We start from the raw sequence: 19,079 nt of genomic DNA, 5'->3' as shown, positions 1-19,079 counted from the left end.
GACTAGTTAACGGTAATTTTTTATTTTTATTTTTTATATAGCTAATTCAATACAAATGAAAAGTGTTTGAGGTGATGCATATGCTATTTTTTTTAATCCCTGTATGTTGTATTGGAATTTACAGTGTACCCCATAATAACAGAGGAATATTTACAGTATCTATTTGGTTAAATGTTATTCAGCAGTTCTGGCCTGCTGCCTTTTTTTGTATGACCTGTGGGCCAAGAATGGTTTTTACATTTTTAAATAGTTGAGCAAAAATCAATAGAATAATATTTTCTAGTATATAAAATTAGATGAAATTTCAATTTTAGTGTTCATAAATAAAGCTTTATGAGAGCATAGCCATGCTTAATTGTCTTGAGGCTGCTTTCAGCCTACAACAAAAGAATTGAGTAGAACTGAGAATGTATGGTCTTCAAAGTCTAAAATAATTACTACATAGTCCTTTTTAGAAAAGTGCCTTCTGGAAGATGATACTTAATGATCATTTCAGGCCAGTTTCTATAATGTGCACTACACAGTTGAGCGACCACTTGCAAGGTTTTTAATGTGAGCAGGGATAGTGGAGGTGATGAATGTAGGTAAGGAGAGGAAATGAGAATGAAGACTTTCAGGGGCAAGAGATGGTGGTGTCGTTTTGTGTTGTGTTCCTGAGTCAGGTACCAACAGATTTCCTCAGAGAAGAATATAAATGCTATCAAGTTAAACTGTATGTTGTATACATTCAGCCCTTGGTAACAAGGGAAATGATGAGTTGAAATGTTCTTGTACCTCACTAGCAGCAGAGAAAGGGTGCTGGATATTTCTGTTTCTGATAATGCTGCATAGATAGTGCCACTTAAATGTAGAGCAAAATTACAGTCTCCTCTGATTCCTCCAATTACCGTGTATCCTAGATTCTGATACCTGTCCAATACAATTTCTAGAACTTTTTGATCTCTCCATCATGTCTGCCTTCTAGTGCCCCAAAATTATGTGAGCTGCTAGAAGTTGTTTGACCTGTGATTGTTCTTGCTTCCTTGGTCCTTATACACGAGTGGAGTATATAGCATGAATGGGCCATAATCCATCTTTTGAGCTCTTTTAGTAAAGTAGGTTTTGAGATAATACCTAAGACCCCATGGAAATTTGGTTGGTCTAAGTAGAGGACAAGCACATGTTTAACTACTTTTGGTAGGGGAAAAAGTGAAGTGGGAGAGCTTACCAGTGCTATCTGTGTGTAGGCTAACACTCTCAAACTTCACAGTCTCCAGGAATCTCCATATGTTGGCACTATTTTGTTGATTATTTTTCTTTAAGGTTATATTTCTTTGGAAGATCAGTAAACTTGCTGTTTTAACCCAAATTCAGCGTAGTCTTCAGCTTCTGAATAAGGAATAAAAGTATTGAATGTGCTTTGGATGTTCTTTAACAACTTCAGAATGTTGGCATGCCCGTTGAGCATCTAAACTTCCCTCAGCGAATTGGCATTTATTTATTTATTTAGAGATAGAGTCTCACTCTTGTCGCCCAGGCTGGAGTGCAGTGGTGTGATCTCGGCCCACTGCAGCCTCTGCCTGCCAGGTTCAAGCGATTCTCCTGCCTCAGCCTCCCGAGTCGCAGGGACCATAGGCATGTGCCACCACAACACTCAGCTAATTTTTTGTATTTTTAGTAGAGATGGGGTTTCACCATGTAAGCCAAGCTGGCCTCAAAGCTCCTGACCTCAGGTGATCCACCCGCCTTGGCCTCCCAAAGTGCTGGGATTACAGGCGTGAGCCACCACGCCCAGCATGGTATTTATGATTCTAAGTGCCATTTCAAAAATCTGTTTGCTCTTTTTTATCCTCTGGTCCACTAAAGAGTAATCTTTACTGTGGGGTTTGTTTCATATTTTTATTTGTTCTAATACTAAGTAGTAGCTTCTCATGTCTCTATTTCTTGATTTTGGAGACCAAGTCTGTGCTTATCTGTAGAAATAATCAGTTTATAAACTTATGTTCTCCTTGAAGAGTTTTTGAATTTTCATATGGAAACTTATTTTTCTGTTCACATTCTTGACAGAGTAGACCCTCCCAGGTCATCTGCACTTCTGATATCTTTTGAAAGTGAAATAACACCATTAATAAAAAGTTCAGCTATATGATTAAGCTGTCACTTAATATTAGTATATTTTCTATTTCAATAACAAGGTGATCTGATTTTGTACAAAGTGTAATTAATGTAATTCAGTCTGCCCAAACTTTGGTGCTTCCTTTTCATTGAATTCATATATCAAAATAAAAATATGCAATACTAGAAAATACGGCCGTTCATAGCCATGAAGTCTTACTGGCTAATAAAAATACCGACTTTAGTCTCTAATCATCCTGCACATAGCTGCCTGACATTTTTAAGAATTTTGTTGGTTTCTGAGATTCTCAATTCTCTTATACCTGATCAAATAGGATTTGGGTCTTTTTTCAAAATGTGTAATACATTTATGCTTTAAAAAGTAGAGACACGTTTAGTGAGTGTCTATGCCCACTTTTCATTTCTGAGGTCAGAGCTTTATGATGTCCAGAAATAACGAATACAAGAGTATTGTTCTTATAAATAAGAAAATATTATTTGTCCCTAATTCTGTAGTTTTCACTCTCAAATGCAGGGTTTGTTTGTTTTTGTTTTTGTTTTGTTTTTTTGCATTAACAGTAACCCCAAGAAAAGCATCAGGGTTCTGGATTGGTTGTTTGAGAGACACAGCACAAGGCCTTTATTTCATCATGCTTTTGCTGTGGATGTAGTGTAGCTTGTTGAACAGGTATGGAAGGTGATTTTGCTGTTAAGTACTTCTCCAGTTTGTTTATCAACCTGCAGCTAACAGGATGTCTGCTTTTTTACAGGTTTATTTCACAGAGCAGTGTACATTCTTGTCTTCCAGGGGAACTTCAACATGGAGTTACCTTTGATCCCTCAGTTTTAATTCAGTGTCTAAAGGTTTACAAGTTCAACTTACTCTATTTTATTCAACTCTTTCACTTATTCTGCCATCACTTCCTACTTTAATCTGAGTTTTAGCTACTGTAGAAATCCCAGACCTTTCCTTTTTAGTACTATTAGCCAGGTAAAACTTTGGTTCTTGTGAGTGATAAGGATGAGTTTTTAGGACAGTATTCAAAGCCTTTTTAAAGGAACCAACTACTCAAATGCTCTAGAATGCCAAAAATGTAATACTCTTGCAAGTTTTTCCAAGCAAGGCCAAAACAATCAAAATCTGACAGAAAAACACAGCTTTTCAGCTCTGGAGTCTGGTGATAGTTACTTCAATGTCAGGACATCCTTCTAAACTTCCACTTACAGTGTCACATGTACGCATAAAGGCTGGCCTGTTGGTAAGCCATTACTTTTATTTTTAGGAAGACAGTTATGAATGCCATGGACAATTTCAGTACATGTTTGTTTGTTATGATTTTATTCACGCTAAAGGAATGGGTTATTAAAATTAAGTGCAGATAATATATAATTCAGTTTCAAGTCTGAAGTTAGCATAAATTTAGATTCTTCAGACTAAATTTAAACATAAAACATGATTTTGAGAAGTTAAATAGGAAGATGCCTTTTTAAAACGTTTAGCATATTTATTTTATCTCCCAAATCTTGCTTAGAAATCAAATGTGTATAAGAGAAGTTAGTTACAGAGCTAGATTGATTAACTACTTCTTTAATGAAGATTTGCTATGAATTTGTTTACTCTTTCATACCACCCTCAGATAGCTAGTCAGTTCAGCAGGAGCAGAGACCAGGTGAGCACGCGGACGGGGTGTAATTCAGTGTTTTTGTGTTGTACAGCCTGAGGAATGCCAGTGGCCTGACAGCAGCAGACATTGCACAAACCCAGGGTTTCCAAGAGTGTGCCCAGTTTCTCTTGAACCTCCAGAATTGTCATCTGAACCATTTCTATAACAATGGCATCTTAAATGGGGGTCATCAGAATGTATTTCCTAATCATATTAGTGTGGGAACAAATCGAAAGAGATGCTTGGAAGACTCAGAAGCCTTTGGAGTAAAGAAAGCTAGAACTGAAGGTGAGACCACTTTGTGGGTGGGAAGAGCACACTTATTTTTCCTTTCTTTAATATGTTTTCTTTTTATGGCTGAACGCACCTTCGAGATGAGACCTTCACTTCAGGTGGTAATGTGCCTGGTGGATTGTGCGGTGACGGTGGAGATTTCTCCTGTACTGCCACTGCGAAGATGGGACACTTAACAAAAGGGGATGTGAGGGAAATACAGCCCAAGTGTAAATGTCTGTGTGGAACTTTTTGAGCACCCATGTTTACCTGCCGTGAATTAGATTTTTTAATCTGTTGTATCTGTTCGAAATATATCTATTAAAGAAAATCTGCCACTGTGCCTGATTTTTTTTATTTTTTATAATTTGTTTCTTGTAAATGTTCCTGGGCTTATAAAAATTGCTGATGGTCTGGCAGTAAAACATTTTCACATTCGCGAAGGTAAATGTTTTCTGTACTATTTCTGTACTATGATTTGACCTCAGCTGGTCTCTGTACCCCACATGGTAATACGTGTTCATTTATCACAGCAAGATCTGGTGTATAATTTGATCTTGAGGATTTAAGTCGCTAAGGTAAGTTATTTTCATTGTAAGTATTTTTCCACCCTTTTTTAAAAAGATAGTCTTGCTCTGTGACCCAGGCTGGAGCGCAATGGTGTGATCTCAGCTCACTGCAATCTCCGCCTCCCGGGTTAAAGCAATTCTCCTGTCTCGCCTCCCAAGTAGCTGGGATTACAGGTGCATGCTATCACGCTGGGCTAATTTGTATTTTAAGGTATGTTTGAGTTTGCAAATAAGCAGCCAGCCAATCACTCTTGAAGTTGAAAACATCTCCCTTTCCTATAGGAAAATCATCTGTATCTATAAGATGTCTTAGGCCAGTTGTCATGGCTCATACCTGTAATCCCAGCACTTGGGAGGCTGAGGCAGAAGGATTATTTGAACTCAGGAGTTTGAGACCAGCCTGGGCAACATAGTGAGACCATGTCTCTTTAAAAAAAAAAAAAAAAGTCTTAATAAGGTAAATGTGACAGCTTGGCAGGCGTATTTAGTGGACATGGAAAGGAAGAGGTGGGAGTGTAAAGTAATGAACCAGATTGTGAGCTCAGATTTGCTGAGGATAAGCAGTTTTGCCTGTTGGTTTTAAAAAAAATCAACTGTACAAGTTATAGCATAAGAAAAACTGAGTGACTATCAGTTAAGCACTTAAAAATATAGAGGTCTTGGTTAACTTTAAATTTCATGAACCAATATCATCTTTTCTACCTTATTTTAATGAGTGTGTCCAAGTGAAACATTTTTTCCCTATAAAGATAAAATGTCAGTATTATGTACTTCACAACTATTTAAATCTTGTCACCATAAAAATTCCTGTGATAAGACTTTTTGTAGTAATGTATAAACTTAACAGTTTTATAAAATTCAAGATTTTTATGAGTTAAGCATTTCCAGAAAGATGCTAAAATCATAAGCATGACATGAAGATCTGCGTAAAATTCAAAATGGTCTTTTTTAATGGTGATGTATTGTCATTTATTTGTACCATGTTTTAACATTTTTTCTAATGTATTTTCAAAGCCTTTTAAAGAGCATCCACTTTTTAAAAAAATCCTTTGTCATTTCCTTTAAAGCCTGGTTAATATTGTAGAGTGGCCTTGTGCCCTCATGCACGAATTGTACATGTCTGTCCGTGTATGTCACTGTATAGTCCAAATGTCCTTGAAAAATGATTTATGTTTCATTTTCTTATTGCTGATAAATCTTAAATTCTGTTTAGTATTTTTAAAAAGAGATCACTTAACATGCTAATTGGACTCAAAATGCACCTAGAAGAGTTTGTAAAACTAGTCTCAGGGTTTCTAAGGTCAGTTGAATTGGCCAGTACCACGTTGCTTAATTACCCTGAAAAGCATTTCTGAGGATTCCTTGTTTCCTAATCCTCGATAACTACATACATTTGGTTTAAAGAGTCCTGCTGATTTCCGGGGATTTAATTTTCTTCCTTTAGAAGGAGGATTTGTTTTGGTTGACCAGTGATTAGAAGTTCACATTTTGCACATTAAACTTGCCATGCGGCCTTCCCAGACCATACATTCCTGGTCCTAAGCCTGAGGGTGCTAATTTAGACAAACATAGGGTTGGAGCCGGCACTTCTGCTTCAGTGTTGCAGGTAATCCGCAGACCTGACAGGTTGAGCCACTGTTCCAGGTACATAGGACATGACTGATGTTTCTGTGATTATCACAGTAGAAATATTTCAGCCAACATGCACATTACTTTAAAGCCGCTCATCTCTGGTTTTCCTAATTTGCATACTGACTGTGACTTGACTGATTTCCTGGAACTTCTAATGGTTCTGTCTTTTATGTAGTTGACAGTCCTTCGATTTGCCCCGCACGTCACAAGAGTGTGTTGTGTATGTTTTTTTATTTTGTGTTTGTGTGAGTAGAGATGGGCATCTTCAGCTTACCCACACTCCCACCACTCTTTTCCCTGTGGGAAAAGGTGATTTTTCCCCCCCTTTTACATTGCATACTGAATGTGGTATGTTAGGTATTGGGAATCTTTTTTTTTTTTTTTTTTTTTTTTTTTTGAGGCGGAGTCTTCACTCTGTCGCCCAGGCTGGAGTGCAGTGGCACCATCTCAGCTCACTGCAAGCTCCGCCTCGCGGGTTCGCGCCATTCTCCTGCCTCAGCCTCCCGAGTAGCTGGGACTACAGGCGCCCGCCACTGCGCCCGGCTAATTTTTTGTATTTTAGTAGAGACGGGGTTTCACCATGTTAGCCAGGATGGTCTCGATCTCCTGACCTCGTGATCCGCCCGCCTCGGCCTCCCAAAGTACAGGGATTACAGGCGTGAGCCACCGCGCCCGGCCCGGGTATCATTCTTGATCATTGAAACAGGATTTTTTTTCTCCCAATTACCTGAGTGTTCTGCATGAAATTGTTCTTGGTTTCAATAGATACATAATTATTTCCATTATTTGGCCAGTTTTTTAGTTTTGAATTAAAGATACATTGCTTTAGTTTTAATTGTAATTTCTGGCATCTTGTTTTGATTTTGTTTAAATGTGTGTGTTTTAAGTTTTGCTTAATCTGAATTACTAGGTTTTTGGTTCTCATGCCAGAGTTTAAAAAAAAAAAAAAAAAAGATGTTTTTTCCTCATTTAACACATGCATATAAAATACTTTGAGTAACTTCACATATAAAAATATTTAGAAGAGTTTAAGCTGGGTTTTTTGTTTTGTTTGGCTTTAAAAACAAGTTACAGGTGCCAGGGATAATATCGTGGCTGCATAACTTTTACCAATAAAACGTAGTCTGTTCCGTTTTCCTAGAATTTAAGAGTTAACAAATATTGAGGCTGTTAGTGTGGAATTTATATTTACAAAAGTAATTACTTTAGAAAGTTTTCTCTCTTAAGGAGATCCCTGTAAAATTCACTCTTAAAAAAAAAAAAAGCCAAAACACTTGTCTGAATGTTAACCACTCTTCCCCACAAAAAGTAGTATCTCTGCTTTTAGTAAACTACCTTCAAGTATTTTAAATTGGAGGAATTTTCTTTTGGAAACTGATCTAAAAGATCTCAAGTGAAGAATAAAGACTTGGCCTTTCGTATTGCTTGAATATTACCTGTCTTGGAAGTTATGCTACAAGAAGTCAGACTTTAACTTTCATAAAGTTATTTGCATCTGTATCAAATGCAGTTTAGTCAGAACATATAATAGGTGTAGACATGAACTCTGGAGGGTGAAATACAATCCACAGTTACTTAAGCAGTTTGTTTTGATGGAAAGTATCTTGGGATAATACTTTACCCAGTGTGGGATTTCGTTCATTTTAGATGGCGCAAGGAAGTATCAGTCTTTAAATTTTTGTTTTCTGTTTATCAATCATTTGCTCTGATGGTATGACGCATGGGCGTCGGGATTCCAGCTGCACTGTATAAAACTGAGTTCAGGTTTGCTAGTGTTCTTGGTTAATCTTCAGGAATAACCCAATGCAATTATTTTTATATGTACTCCTTGGAAACTTGTCAAGTTTTTCAGTGATCCTGGTTAGAAAAGAATGCCAGTCCCTTCCATGAGTGAAAACTTCATTTTGCTGATTGATAATTGTTTTGGATGGAGCTCAAGAGTTGTGGGGAAGAAGTGGGGGAACACAGTGTGAGTTTAAAAACTGACCCAATAACTTCAATTTCACAATTGGGACAACATTTGCCCCAGAAGTAGGCTGTGGTGACAGCAGATCTCAAGCGTTAAACTGACTTAACAGCTCGGTTTTAATCATAGGCATATTATTGATTGTAGAATCTCATTCATACTGTGAAGGTATTGAATATAAAAACACCTTACAGAAAAATATCTACAACCTGATGATATAGAGGTAAAGTTACTGGTGGAAAGTGTTAACACTTTCCCAGAATGGATTTAACCTGGATAAAGGATCTCTGCCTTTTGTCCTTAACTGTTCGTGTTGAACAGGGTTGAAGACTATTGGTAAAGGAGGGCAGATATGACCGGCTGGTTTGTTAAATGATAGATGGTAATTGCTTGAAACTTGAGAGGAAATAAAATGCCTCCCAGGAGTAAATTTGTAATTTAGTTCCTTGTAGTTTAGTTACATATTAGAGCACTGTAACTGCTGACATCCTTACTGTTTTCAAATTTGCAGTATATTTGTTTATAAAAATTTGGCCAGGATGATAGAACACACCTACCTAATTGTGTTCAAATAAGGAATGATTGTTTTTTGTTGATCCCTGAAGATGTGACGTCTTGAAATACAGTCTGAATTACTTCCAGTCCAGACAGTGTCTGCGTTTTCCACTGTTAAAAGTTTCCATTTGAGCAAACTTAACGGGCCTGAGTTGTCCTCAGCACAGTTGTGGACACCCCAGTGGGAAGCAAAACCAAAACTGGCACACTTGATCACAAGCTGCTTTTGTATTTGAGCCAAACCTCCAGTCCGCCCTGGTCTGTCCAGAGCGCTCACTGCCTTCCTCTGTCCTTGGTTGCTGCTGCTTCCTGCTGCCTGGAGTCATCCCAGCCCTCTGCACTGCTGGAATCTGGGCCCTGGTGGGTCCCACAAAAGGTCACCTTGTAATAGAAAAACATTTTGGTTTTAACAGGACCTTAAAAAGTTGAGTAAAATGTGCTCTACAGCAGAACAAACAGTAGTTCCAGGTAATGACTGGTGGGAAACCGGGAAGGCAAAGCATCTTTCCTTGCTGCTTTAATGAGAGGACATTGAGGCTTCCCCAGTGGAAGCAACAGCAGGATGCACTCAGTTCAGTGGAAAGGCCACAGGCGGGAGGGGTCCTGGGCCTTTTGGCCACCATTCAAGGGTTGTGGGTCAACACCTGGGACCCACACAGCACCTAGAGGCACAGTAAAAGGTAGATTACAAGTCTAGGTCATGATCTCAAGCTTCACCTAAGTTCATTGTGTGAAACTACTTGGCAGTTTTTGACTTGTAACATGTCTCCTGCTTTAGTCTTGGGAAATATAACCAGTATGGCTCGGGTCTTGGGAGTAATGTCCTGTTGGCTGATTGGAGCCCCTATATCCCAAAATATGACTGTTCATAGAGTGCCTTTTTTTTTTTTTAATGTAAGATTAAAGTTATGATCAGGCATTTTTCCTAAACCTTAGATGTATCTGCAGGCATGCCTGTCAGTTACAGTCCTGTTTCCCTGTGTGTCAGTATGAGTGGTGCCCCCGCAGTGTCTTCACCTGGCCAGCACTCCCACAAGCCTCTGTAGTGGCACGACCTTGATGTCCAGGTGCGTTACTTCTGTAATGCGGCAGACCTTCCCGAACTTGAAACTAAGACTTTTTTCATGGTTTCAAGCTGCTGGATCCTGAATAGCTCATAGTTGCAGTTACTGGGAACTGCCTTTAGGGGTTTTGTGCAACCCCCAAATTTCAGATGAAAATACAAATGCAGACTGTTTAGTTGCCCTGGGCATCAGCCCCAAGTGGAGCATCTCTGTGTGTCCCCCAGGGTCAGGAATGTGGGTTTCTCAGCCAGAGGCATGCTCTACTGGCTTTAGTTCTCACTTAGGAGGTCAGGCAGTGACCACACCTGGACATGGCTGTATTTGTGAGCAGGGAGGCTGGAGGTTTTGAGCTAGTCCTAGGTAGGTTTCCATCCTGAACGTTGTGTCTCAGGTGTACTAGAAGCCTGTCTTCCCAACAGACACCTGCTTTTACAGTCAAGTAAAGACCCTTTGTAAAAAGTGGTCTTGCTAACATTTTCAGAAATAATCATTGTTTAAGAGTCAATAGGAAGATAGGAAAGGATAGTGCTTCCTGAGTAAACTGATGACCTTGGAAGACATGTTTTTCTGAAATTGTACAGGCCACCTTTCTCAAATGCAAGATGTAATTGATTCCTTCAGCAGTGGCAACAGGTGTGTGGGAGCAAATGCCACAGTTGGCAGGGTCTTGGTTGTGGGAGGAAATGGGTCCAAATCCAATGTTCTTCAAATTTTGAGAGGCCAGTTTCAATTTCATGGCTTACAGCATAATTTAAAGAGAAAATTGCAGGCTTAGTATCTGTACCAGCCAATTGAGAACTTATGTATAGCTACTAGGAATGAAGGCGGCACTCATGAAACAGTATTACCCAAGGCTCTGGGACAGCTGGTTGTGGGAACTACACTGTATAGAGAGGCCGTATCTATGGAGATAGAATGAAATTCTAGGGTGTCTGTTGGCATGATTCCCACAATCAGAATCTTGCTTGGTAAAAGATGGAAGCCTTTCATTCTTACCCTGTTTTGTTAGAGAAACCATCTGCATTAATAAAAGATGCGGCTACTCAATGGAGCTGTTTCTGAGAGGTCCCTGGCCGCTGTGAGCCTTCTAGTTACAGGATGAATTGCTGGGAGCTAGTGTTTTGCCCGCTTTCTTTTCCCTGGGCTGCCCTTGGCGCGGCTCTAACGGCCGCCTAGTGGCGCCTCCTGCACCTGCACCTGGCACGGCCAGGCCTGCCTGGATGGTTGTGATTCCTCGGGTTGTATTACAGGCTGCGCCGGCTACTGATCATTTGTTTTTGTTTACCTTGTGTTTTTGTTTCTCCTGGCTAGTGAGTGGGCTTCATCTGTTGATGTGAGTACTATGCTAGGTACTGGACCTAGTGAAGAAGACAAAACACCCCAGCTTTCGTGAAGCTCTTCTCTGTTGGGGTTTTCTAACCTGCTTTTCAGAGGTGTGAAATTGCAGGCAACCCCTAGTTGTCACTTTATCTGGGGAACATTGGCATCTGAATGCCAATTGAGTGTGTAGGTATTTTAAGCTGTCTGCATTGTATTCCCATCAAAGTCCACCCTTTTGTGCAAACCGTGTTCGTGGTTGGCTTTGCAGGATTGCAGCCTGTGGGAGGAGCGAACGCTGACCTGCTCTTGGCTGCAGGTTCTCCGTGTATGCATGCCATGAAGGCTCCTGAAGTTGGGACGACTTTCGCACACTTGGGAGATCTGCTCTTCCACCACCCCACGATCCTTTTTTTTTTTTTTTTTTTAGACGGAGTCTCACTCTGTCACGAGGCTGGAGTACAGTGGCATGATCTCAGCTCACTGCAACCTCCGCCTCCCGGGTTCTAGTGATTCTCCTGCCTCAGCCTACCAAGTAGCTGCGACTGCAGGCACTCGCCACCACACCCGGCTAATTTTTGTATTTTTAGTAGTTTCAGCATGTTGGCCAGGATGGTCTTGATTGCTTGACCTTATGATCCACCTGCCTCAGCCTCCCAAAATGCTGGGATTACAGGCATGAGCCACCACGCCCAGCCCTTTTTTTTTTCTTTTTTTCAAAAGATGCCCTGCTTACACACTGATCTCTTAAAAGTGCATGCCTGAGTCACAGTGAAAGTGGAGCCTGGCCTGTGGGAGATTTTTTAAAGCTTTGAGTAAGGACTAAAATCCACCATTTAATGCCTCTGGTTTTAAAGCACCTGTATTTTAAGAAGGCTTTTGGCCTCCTACCTATTCAGACTTCTGACTACCCCCAATCCCCCCAGCTACACAAATCACACTGCTCTGTTTCTCTCCCAGATACTAATTCAGAAATCGGGTTTCTCATCCTGTACATTAGCATCTTTGTAGAATAATCCAGATCTAGTATATACAGTATAATCAAAAATGAGTTGTGTGCCTCTAAAATTAGAGCTAATTCAAGCTGCAAAGTTCCGTTCTCCCTATTTTTAAATGTTTATATGAAAGAGGTATTTAGCACTGAAAGTTGCTATTTGTGGTGTGTATTCTTTGGCCCAGAAATAATTCTAAGTATCTGAGTTAACCAGAAATACACACAAAAATGCATTTATGAGTATGTTAATTGTGGTGTTCATGATAGGAAAGAAAAGGGCTAAGCAGCCCAGACAGCTGCAGGGAATTGGGTTAGGTGAATCGTAATACAGTCATAGGGCAGAGGAGAGATTGTTTTGAAATTAACTGATACAACATTTATGCCATGGTAAATGAATAAAGCAACGTGTAACAGTGATTTGTTAGAATCCTTTTTGTTTAAAACACATTTTTAAACACTAGAAGCCATTCAGACACGTGGAGCTGCTTGTAAGAAGTGAGTCTTGCTAGGATTCGGAGGCGGAGGTGCTTGTGCAGAATGTATCACATGGGGCATTCGCATCTCCACAGTGCAGAGGATGGTAATCTTGTAAGTGAAGTGCCCATGTAGCTTTAACTTCACATTTCTAACTCTTTCTGTATTTTGGTGTAATTATTTTACTGTATTTTGGTGCTCAGATCAAATGCCACTCTGGGATAGTGCTGACAGACTAGTCTTGAGTCTCTCAGCCTTTACATTATTTTTTTGTTAATGGAAATAGTGGATTTTTTAAAAATCAGGATTGTTTTAATTGTATGTTAATTTAAGAATTGTCTTAGTATTTTTGTTTGTTTTTAAAGTCTACTGAATTTGAAAATGGAGTTTAGAATTGTTTCCAGGTTATATAACCACTTTATGTCCTCTAAATGGCCAGAAAATTAGAATTTTTGCCATCAAGTAAATCTGTAATAGGTATCTGAAATTCCATGACTTTAAAACACTGCACATGTCAATAAATTTTTTTGATTGTGGAAAAGTTTTTCAGTCGTGTGCTAAGCTCATTAGTGACCTGTCAATTTTTTTTTTAATGTGATTGTTTAAAGTGTTCAGTGCCCACACAAAATAATGTAAACTGTGTGTCTGAACACGTATCTTGTTACAGACAAAGGAATCTGAAACAGTCTTTGTTTTCTGTGCAGCTCAAAGCTTGGATTCTGCCGTGCCACTCATGAATGGCGACACAGAAGACGATGCTGACAAAATGCACGTTGATAGGGAGTTTGCTGTTGTAACAGGTGGGAGTGGACAGTTTCCTGTTAGCTGCAACAACAATCCAATGGTCGAAGACACCAAACAGCAGGAGAGTGGTTCTGTTGGACCAAAAGAAATAGAAATATATACTGTGTCAGCAATGCAGACCCCGTGTCGTTGCAAGAATCAGTATGCGTATTATTTCTAACATGAGTTTTTCTCAGATGTTTTGCACTGTGTTGTCCAGTGTCTTTTTAAAAATGTTACACTATAATTTGCATATCTTGGGCAAGTTTGTAGATAAAAGGATCAGTGTTTTGGGTATATTCTATGAACATGAAAAATGTAAGTGCAATCTTTCTATTCTGATTTGAAGCTGTTGCTTAATGTGCCTTGCTTATTTTTAATGAGGTTTGCATTTTTAATTTTCTGACATATGGCCTTTGGGTGAATATACCGAACATGCTACGGTTAATATTTTCAAACCAATATACCGCAAAGAGGACGACTAGCAGTAAACACTGAGAACTAGTCAGTGTGGTTCTGACTCCACCCGGTCACTCCAGCATGGAATCTTTTACCCAGGACTTGGTTGCTTTGGTTTCTGTGGTCTTCATTCTGAGTCTGTTAAAATGGTAAACACTGTGTTTCACAACACACATTTTATACATTAATGTTTTTAGTATATTAAAACAGTATTCCTATTTCCAATTTTTAAAAGGCAGAAGAAGCTCAGTTCTTATAGCATTTAGAATATCTAAAATGATTTGTCTATTTAGCTATTGCTTTTTTTCTGCTGCTCTTTTATTCAGGTAACTACAAAAACATTTTTAGCCATTCTCTTAACATGTAAATATATTTAGAAGTAGATTTTTTTTTGAGTTTATTATGTCTTTATGCAAAATTCATAACTGGGGATAAAAAAAAAAAGAGTATTTTGTTCCCAAACCCACATGAAAAAATCATTTCTGTTCACTAAAGTTAAAAGAAAATGTGTTCATCTTTCTGAAAGCTACAGAATTGCTGGGGTCACCTTTTTCCCAGTAGAGAAATTCAGATCAGTTAGTATATTTAAAATAATAGGTTTTCTGTAGTCAGGGACTATTTGACCTTAGGTAAAGATCCATAACAAAACTCAAATCCTGCGTTTTTTAAAAATGACCTTGCTACCTGCTTTTGAATTGGCAGAAGTGGCCACCCTTTATTCATCAGACATTACTTCTTTGTTAAACTATATCCAAGCTGGAACGTACTTTTGAAAAACCCAGCCCATCCCATTTACCAGATGCCAAGTACATACACCCCGTGTTTCCCGTCATTTGATTTATGACACTCTGACTGAATAAACAATGTGTTAAATCACTAGAGATTACTCGAGGTTTTCCTTATGGGACATGGCACTCCACGTCCACTAGAAGCTTGAGGGAGCTGCCTCCATAGTCCTTTGAGAATCAGACCAAAGGCTGCTCTCCTTTAAACACAAGTTCAAATTTTTGTTTGGCTAAAATTATTTCCAAAGAATACATTTTTGAACAACTATGTACAGCTATCTTTGCATTTTAAATGCCCCTAGAGACTCAGGGGAGTCAAGTGTCCTCACCCCTGGAAGGGTGCTTGCTTCTAAATCCCGATTTTCTCTATGGGATTGGCTGGAAGGGAAGTAGGATCTTGTCTGAAACCTCATCCCCAGCATTGTGTTTGGATGTTCGTGGGATCCGGGGGCTGGCCAGGCAGACAGTGAGAAGGGAAGTGCGGGTCTTGGCCGGCAGCTGGGAGCAGAGGAAGGGAGAGCGTTGGAGGTTGTGATGTGTGTGCTGTGCCTCGGTGGGTCTGAGGTGCCCGCTGTTTTATGCTGTTTTATTAGATTCTCTGTAACAACATGAGCTTACCAACCAGCCTTGATTTGGAGATTAAATAATAGAACAGATTTAGTTTAACTGGGCACTGAAGTAAAATTCTACTTTATTCTTAGTAAAAACTATACATACAATAAACAACTGTCAGGGTTGCCATCATATTTGAGTTTTGTCACCTAGGAAAACATTGTTTATACTTTGTTTTTGAAAAAAATCGCATGAATTTCCCCTGGAAATAACTTGTTTTATTTCTGTTTTTATTTTCTATTTAGTCCTTGAAACACATGTTTTCTAGTCTAGGATTTTAGCCAAATAGAAAAGCTATCACTTAATTTGGGGGAAAAAAATCTATTGACCTATGAAGAATTTATAGCAATTATTAAACTATGTTGCTTAAATATCCAAAAACTGGACAATTAATGTAATATTTAGATAATGTTTCCATTCACTGAACAAGCCGTGATCCTTTATTGGCAGGAAGACTTGCAGGACGTATCAGAAAGCTCTGTCAGAGGTACGCAGGCGGTGAGATGGAGGGAAGCCCTCCGTGGGAAGAGTCGCGCAGTGTGTGACGTGTTAGGGTAATCGGATGTGTTTAAGCTGCGTCCTTATTCTAAAAGTTATTAGAACTGAGCTCTTCTAGATTTAATATCATGCTTTGCTTTGGTAGTGAAGAACATTGAGATAAAATCTAGTATTACCAAGTTAGAGATAATTTTAGATCATCCCTTATACTGTTATATGAATTGTTGTGAACATGAATATTACTGATTCTCAAGTTCCAGTATACAGAAGAATGACTTGTCGTTGCCTGTCCTGGTGTGCCCAGATGTTCCGTGATGGACTCTTTATCCCATAAGACATCTCCCTCTTGATAGATGTCTGTATATGCAGATTAAACTATCAACATTTTTTCCAGCAAAGGTGGTTTTTGAAAGTAACCTAATGAAACCCTGGCTGCCATGGTCATTTTAATTGCTGGACTGAGAAGAAGCGACTACATGTTGTGCTGTTGGCCCAGGCCTGCAAGCGTGAGGACTGTTGGCCGTTACAGTTCCTCGCTGTGGTTGCCGGTTTCTCTGTATCCTGCCAGTGCTCTCATGTGGCATTTGGCAGAAGTACTACGTAGATTTCTGTGCTCCTGAAAAAAAATAAAAATAAAAACTTAGGGGTTCCTTTTAATAGCCCTGATTTGAGGCTCAGGGGAAGGGTCAACAGTCCCTACCTGATTTATGAGATTTTTTAAAAACCTCATGTGATGCTGTTGTACATAGTTCAAAGAGCTTCCTTAATTCGCTTAATTTACCTTTTTTTCCATTTTCGCTTGAGAACTAGAGAAGTTTGTGTTCTATTGAAACCCTCTGTAGAACACTTTACACTCAGTTCTGATGGACCTTTTCAGGGGCGATTTTTAAACCACTCTCGAAAGTAGTCTTAAAATGAGAGCACTTTATTGATGGCTTTTCAGGACTGTGTTGGTATTTTTCATGCAGTGTATTTGTCAGCTTACATTTTTCAGTTGAGCTACCCGATGCTACTGACATGCATGTGATTTTCCTATCTTACCAGGCAAATACTACTGTTAACGTTTTAATATTAAGTCTACTTATGCACATTCATTTTACTTTGAAAAAAGAACTGGTTTAAAAGGGAAAAAAAACCCAAAAACTAAAATTCTTTAAAATTGTAATGGCAATGAAGCATTTTATAGTTTCTCCTCTCTCACTGGTTCTGAATTTTGGTGACAGGTGTATTTCTTAATGCAGATATGAAAAACAGTAGCTCCGTATCGAATACATTGACAAATGGATGTGTCATCAATGGACATTTGGACTTCCCCTCCACGACCCCGCTCAGTGGGATGGAAAGCAGGAATGGCCAGTGCTTGACAGGATCTAACGGAATTAGCAGTGGATTAGCCCCAGGACAGCCGTTTCCAAGTAGCCAGGGTTCTCTCTGCATTAGTGGGACTGAGGAGCCAGAGAAGACCCTGAGAGCTAACCCTGAGTTGTGCGGTTCTCTGCACCTGAATGGGAGTCCAAGTAGCTGTATAGCCAGTAGGCCTTCCTGGGTGGAAGACATTGGGGATAACCTGTACTACGGACACTACCACGGGTTTGGGGACACTGCTGAAAGCATCCCGGAACTGAACAGTGTGGTCGAGCATTCCAAGTCTGTGAAGGTGCAGGAGCGGTACGACAGTGCCGTGCTGGGCACCATGCACCTGCACCACGGCTCCTAGAGACACTGGCCTGGCTCTTGGAAATGCAGGAGTCCTTCCTGGTAGCCAGCTCAGAACACCGATGTAGCAGCAATTTGAACGAATGTCACAACTTGTACTATTTTTTTTTATACTTTAACTTTCTGAAAAAGTAAACTTCGACAAGTTCCCAGCGACTGCTTGTTTGTGCATGAGTAGGGCTTACTAAGTGCATAGATGTTTCTACAGTGAGGTGTCCTTTTTATAAGATGTACTTTTGGAGTTTTTCTGATGCCAGTCTCAACATTGTCTTTTTAATACTGTCACCAGATATTGCCGTTTTTCCTTTTGTTAAAACATTATATGATCAAGATAAATTGGGGCGGTAAATGAGGTGCCTGGTAATTTATCTCTTTGCACATGGGCATCATTTTAAAAAGCTTTTGCTTCCACTGTTTTCTGTAGAATTTGACAGAACCCAACTATTTCCCTATGCAAGGTACAGCCTTACAAAGATTTCTGCAGTGATTTGTGTGAAGAAGAGAACGTTTGTCTTTTTCAGTGAAGCTTTGCAGATCACCATGTGGTTGAAGGTTTTAGTTGTAGACGGTGGTCCCTCCTTGGTGGAGATCACTGCCTTGGGCTTCATGAAAGCAGGCCCAGCCTGGGGCTGCGTTCTGATTCACTGTTTTTAATTCCACATTTCCTACTTGGTCTCTGGAAATTTTACCACACGTAACAGATTCCTTTATATGTAGTGGAAGTTACTATTTGTAGGAACTGTCAGGTCAAAGTATTTAACTGACTTTTGACATGTATTTTCTTTTTTCCTTGTTTTTGTTTTTTGGGGTTTTCCGCTTTAAGATATATACCACTATGTATATCCAGTTAACTGAGAGAATTTTTACTCTCTTCATAAAACTGCATTAAGTTTTTGATTTTGTAGAAATTAGCTTTGGTCTAGGCAACTAGTGGTTATACTGTGCAAATATTGTAATGAATTTTTACTTTTTTGATTTTTGTAATAAAAATTGGTGCAGATAGAGAAAATGTCAAACGAACAAACCAGTGTTCTAAGAGTGTTACTAACATTTTGTTTTGAAACTGTCCTTCACAAATTGAATAAAAAACTCTCACACACTCAAGTTTGTCCCTGGGGTTTCTCTCCGGGCTTGGGGACCAGCAGGGTGTGGATACCTGTGGAAGGAATGGGAAGGGAGGAGGAGTTGACTATTGTTTCCTTTTGCTTATAAGATTTTACTTGACTCTTCTGACACTCTTCATAGGGTGTTTTTTCCCATTTTTGAATTTCTACTCTAGTTTTATGGGCCCCGTTGGTGCTGAGCCTCTGTGGAGGAAGGATGAATTGCATGTCAGTTCAGCATCATGCCTGGGTGCTTATTTTCATAAAAGACAACAACCATCATGTTCTAAACTTCTTTGGTTTTAGCAAGTGTTCATTAATGTAAGCCTTTTAGGAATATGAATTACAGTTATAAATAGCACCAAAATAGCCATTCTGGCATGCCTACCTATGTTATTTAAAACATTCAATACATCATGCATATTCTTGTAAAAACTTAATAGACCACAATGAGAGAGCATTACGCTTTGGTAGTTTTGCAAAAATTACAGTGAGAACAGGAGGAGAATGCATAGTGCTGT

The 19,079-nt window shown here is 39.4% G+C and overlaps 1 protein-coding gene across 2 annotated transcripts in view; it reads left to right on the top strand.

The window, feature by feature from the left end:
* ANKRD10 (ankyrin repeat domain 10) overlaps window positions 1-18,553 on the top strand; it is a 36,607-nt gene extending 18,054 nt beyond the window's left edge. Inside the window, exons 4-6 of one of the 2 annotated variants that reach the window (XM_050766613.1) lie at window positions 3,811-4,046; window positions 13,307-13,402; window positions 16,981-18,553. In XM_050766613.1, the coding sequence (XP_050622570.1) occupies window positions 3,811-4,046; window positions 13,307-13,402; window positions 16,981-17,456 (808 nt within the window). In that variant the 3' untranslated portion in view covers window positions 17,457-18,553. Of the gene's footprint in view, window positions 1-2,864; window positions 2,959-3,810; window positions 4,375-13,306; window positions 13,403-16,980 lie in introns of those variants that run through there. The other variant, XM_050766614.1, reaches the window with a different exon arrangement.
* The last annotated feature ends 526 nt before the right edge of the window (window positions 18,554-19,079 follow it).

This window comes from Macaca thibetana, chromosome 17 (genome assembly GCF_024542745.1).
Source record: "Macaca thibetana thibetana isolate TM-01 chromosome 17, ASM2454274v1, whole genome shotgun sequence".
Classification (NCBI taxonomy): Eukaryota; Metazoa; Chordata; class Mammalia; order Primates; family Cercopithecidae; genus Macaca; species Macaca thibetana.
This window is presented reverse-complemented; position numbering and strand designations above follow the sequence as displayed.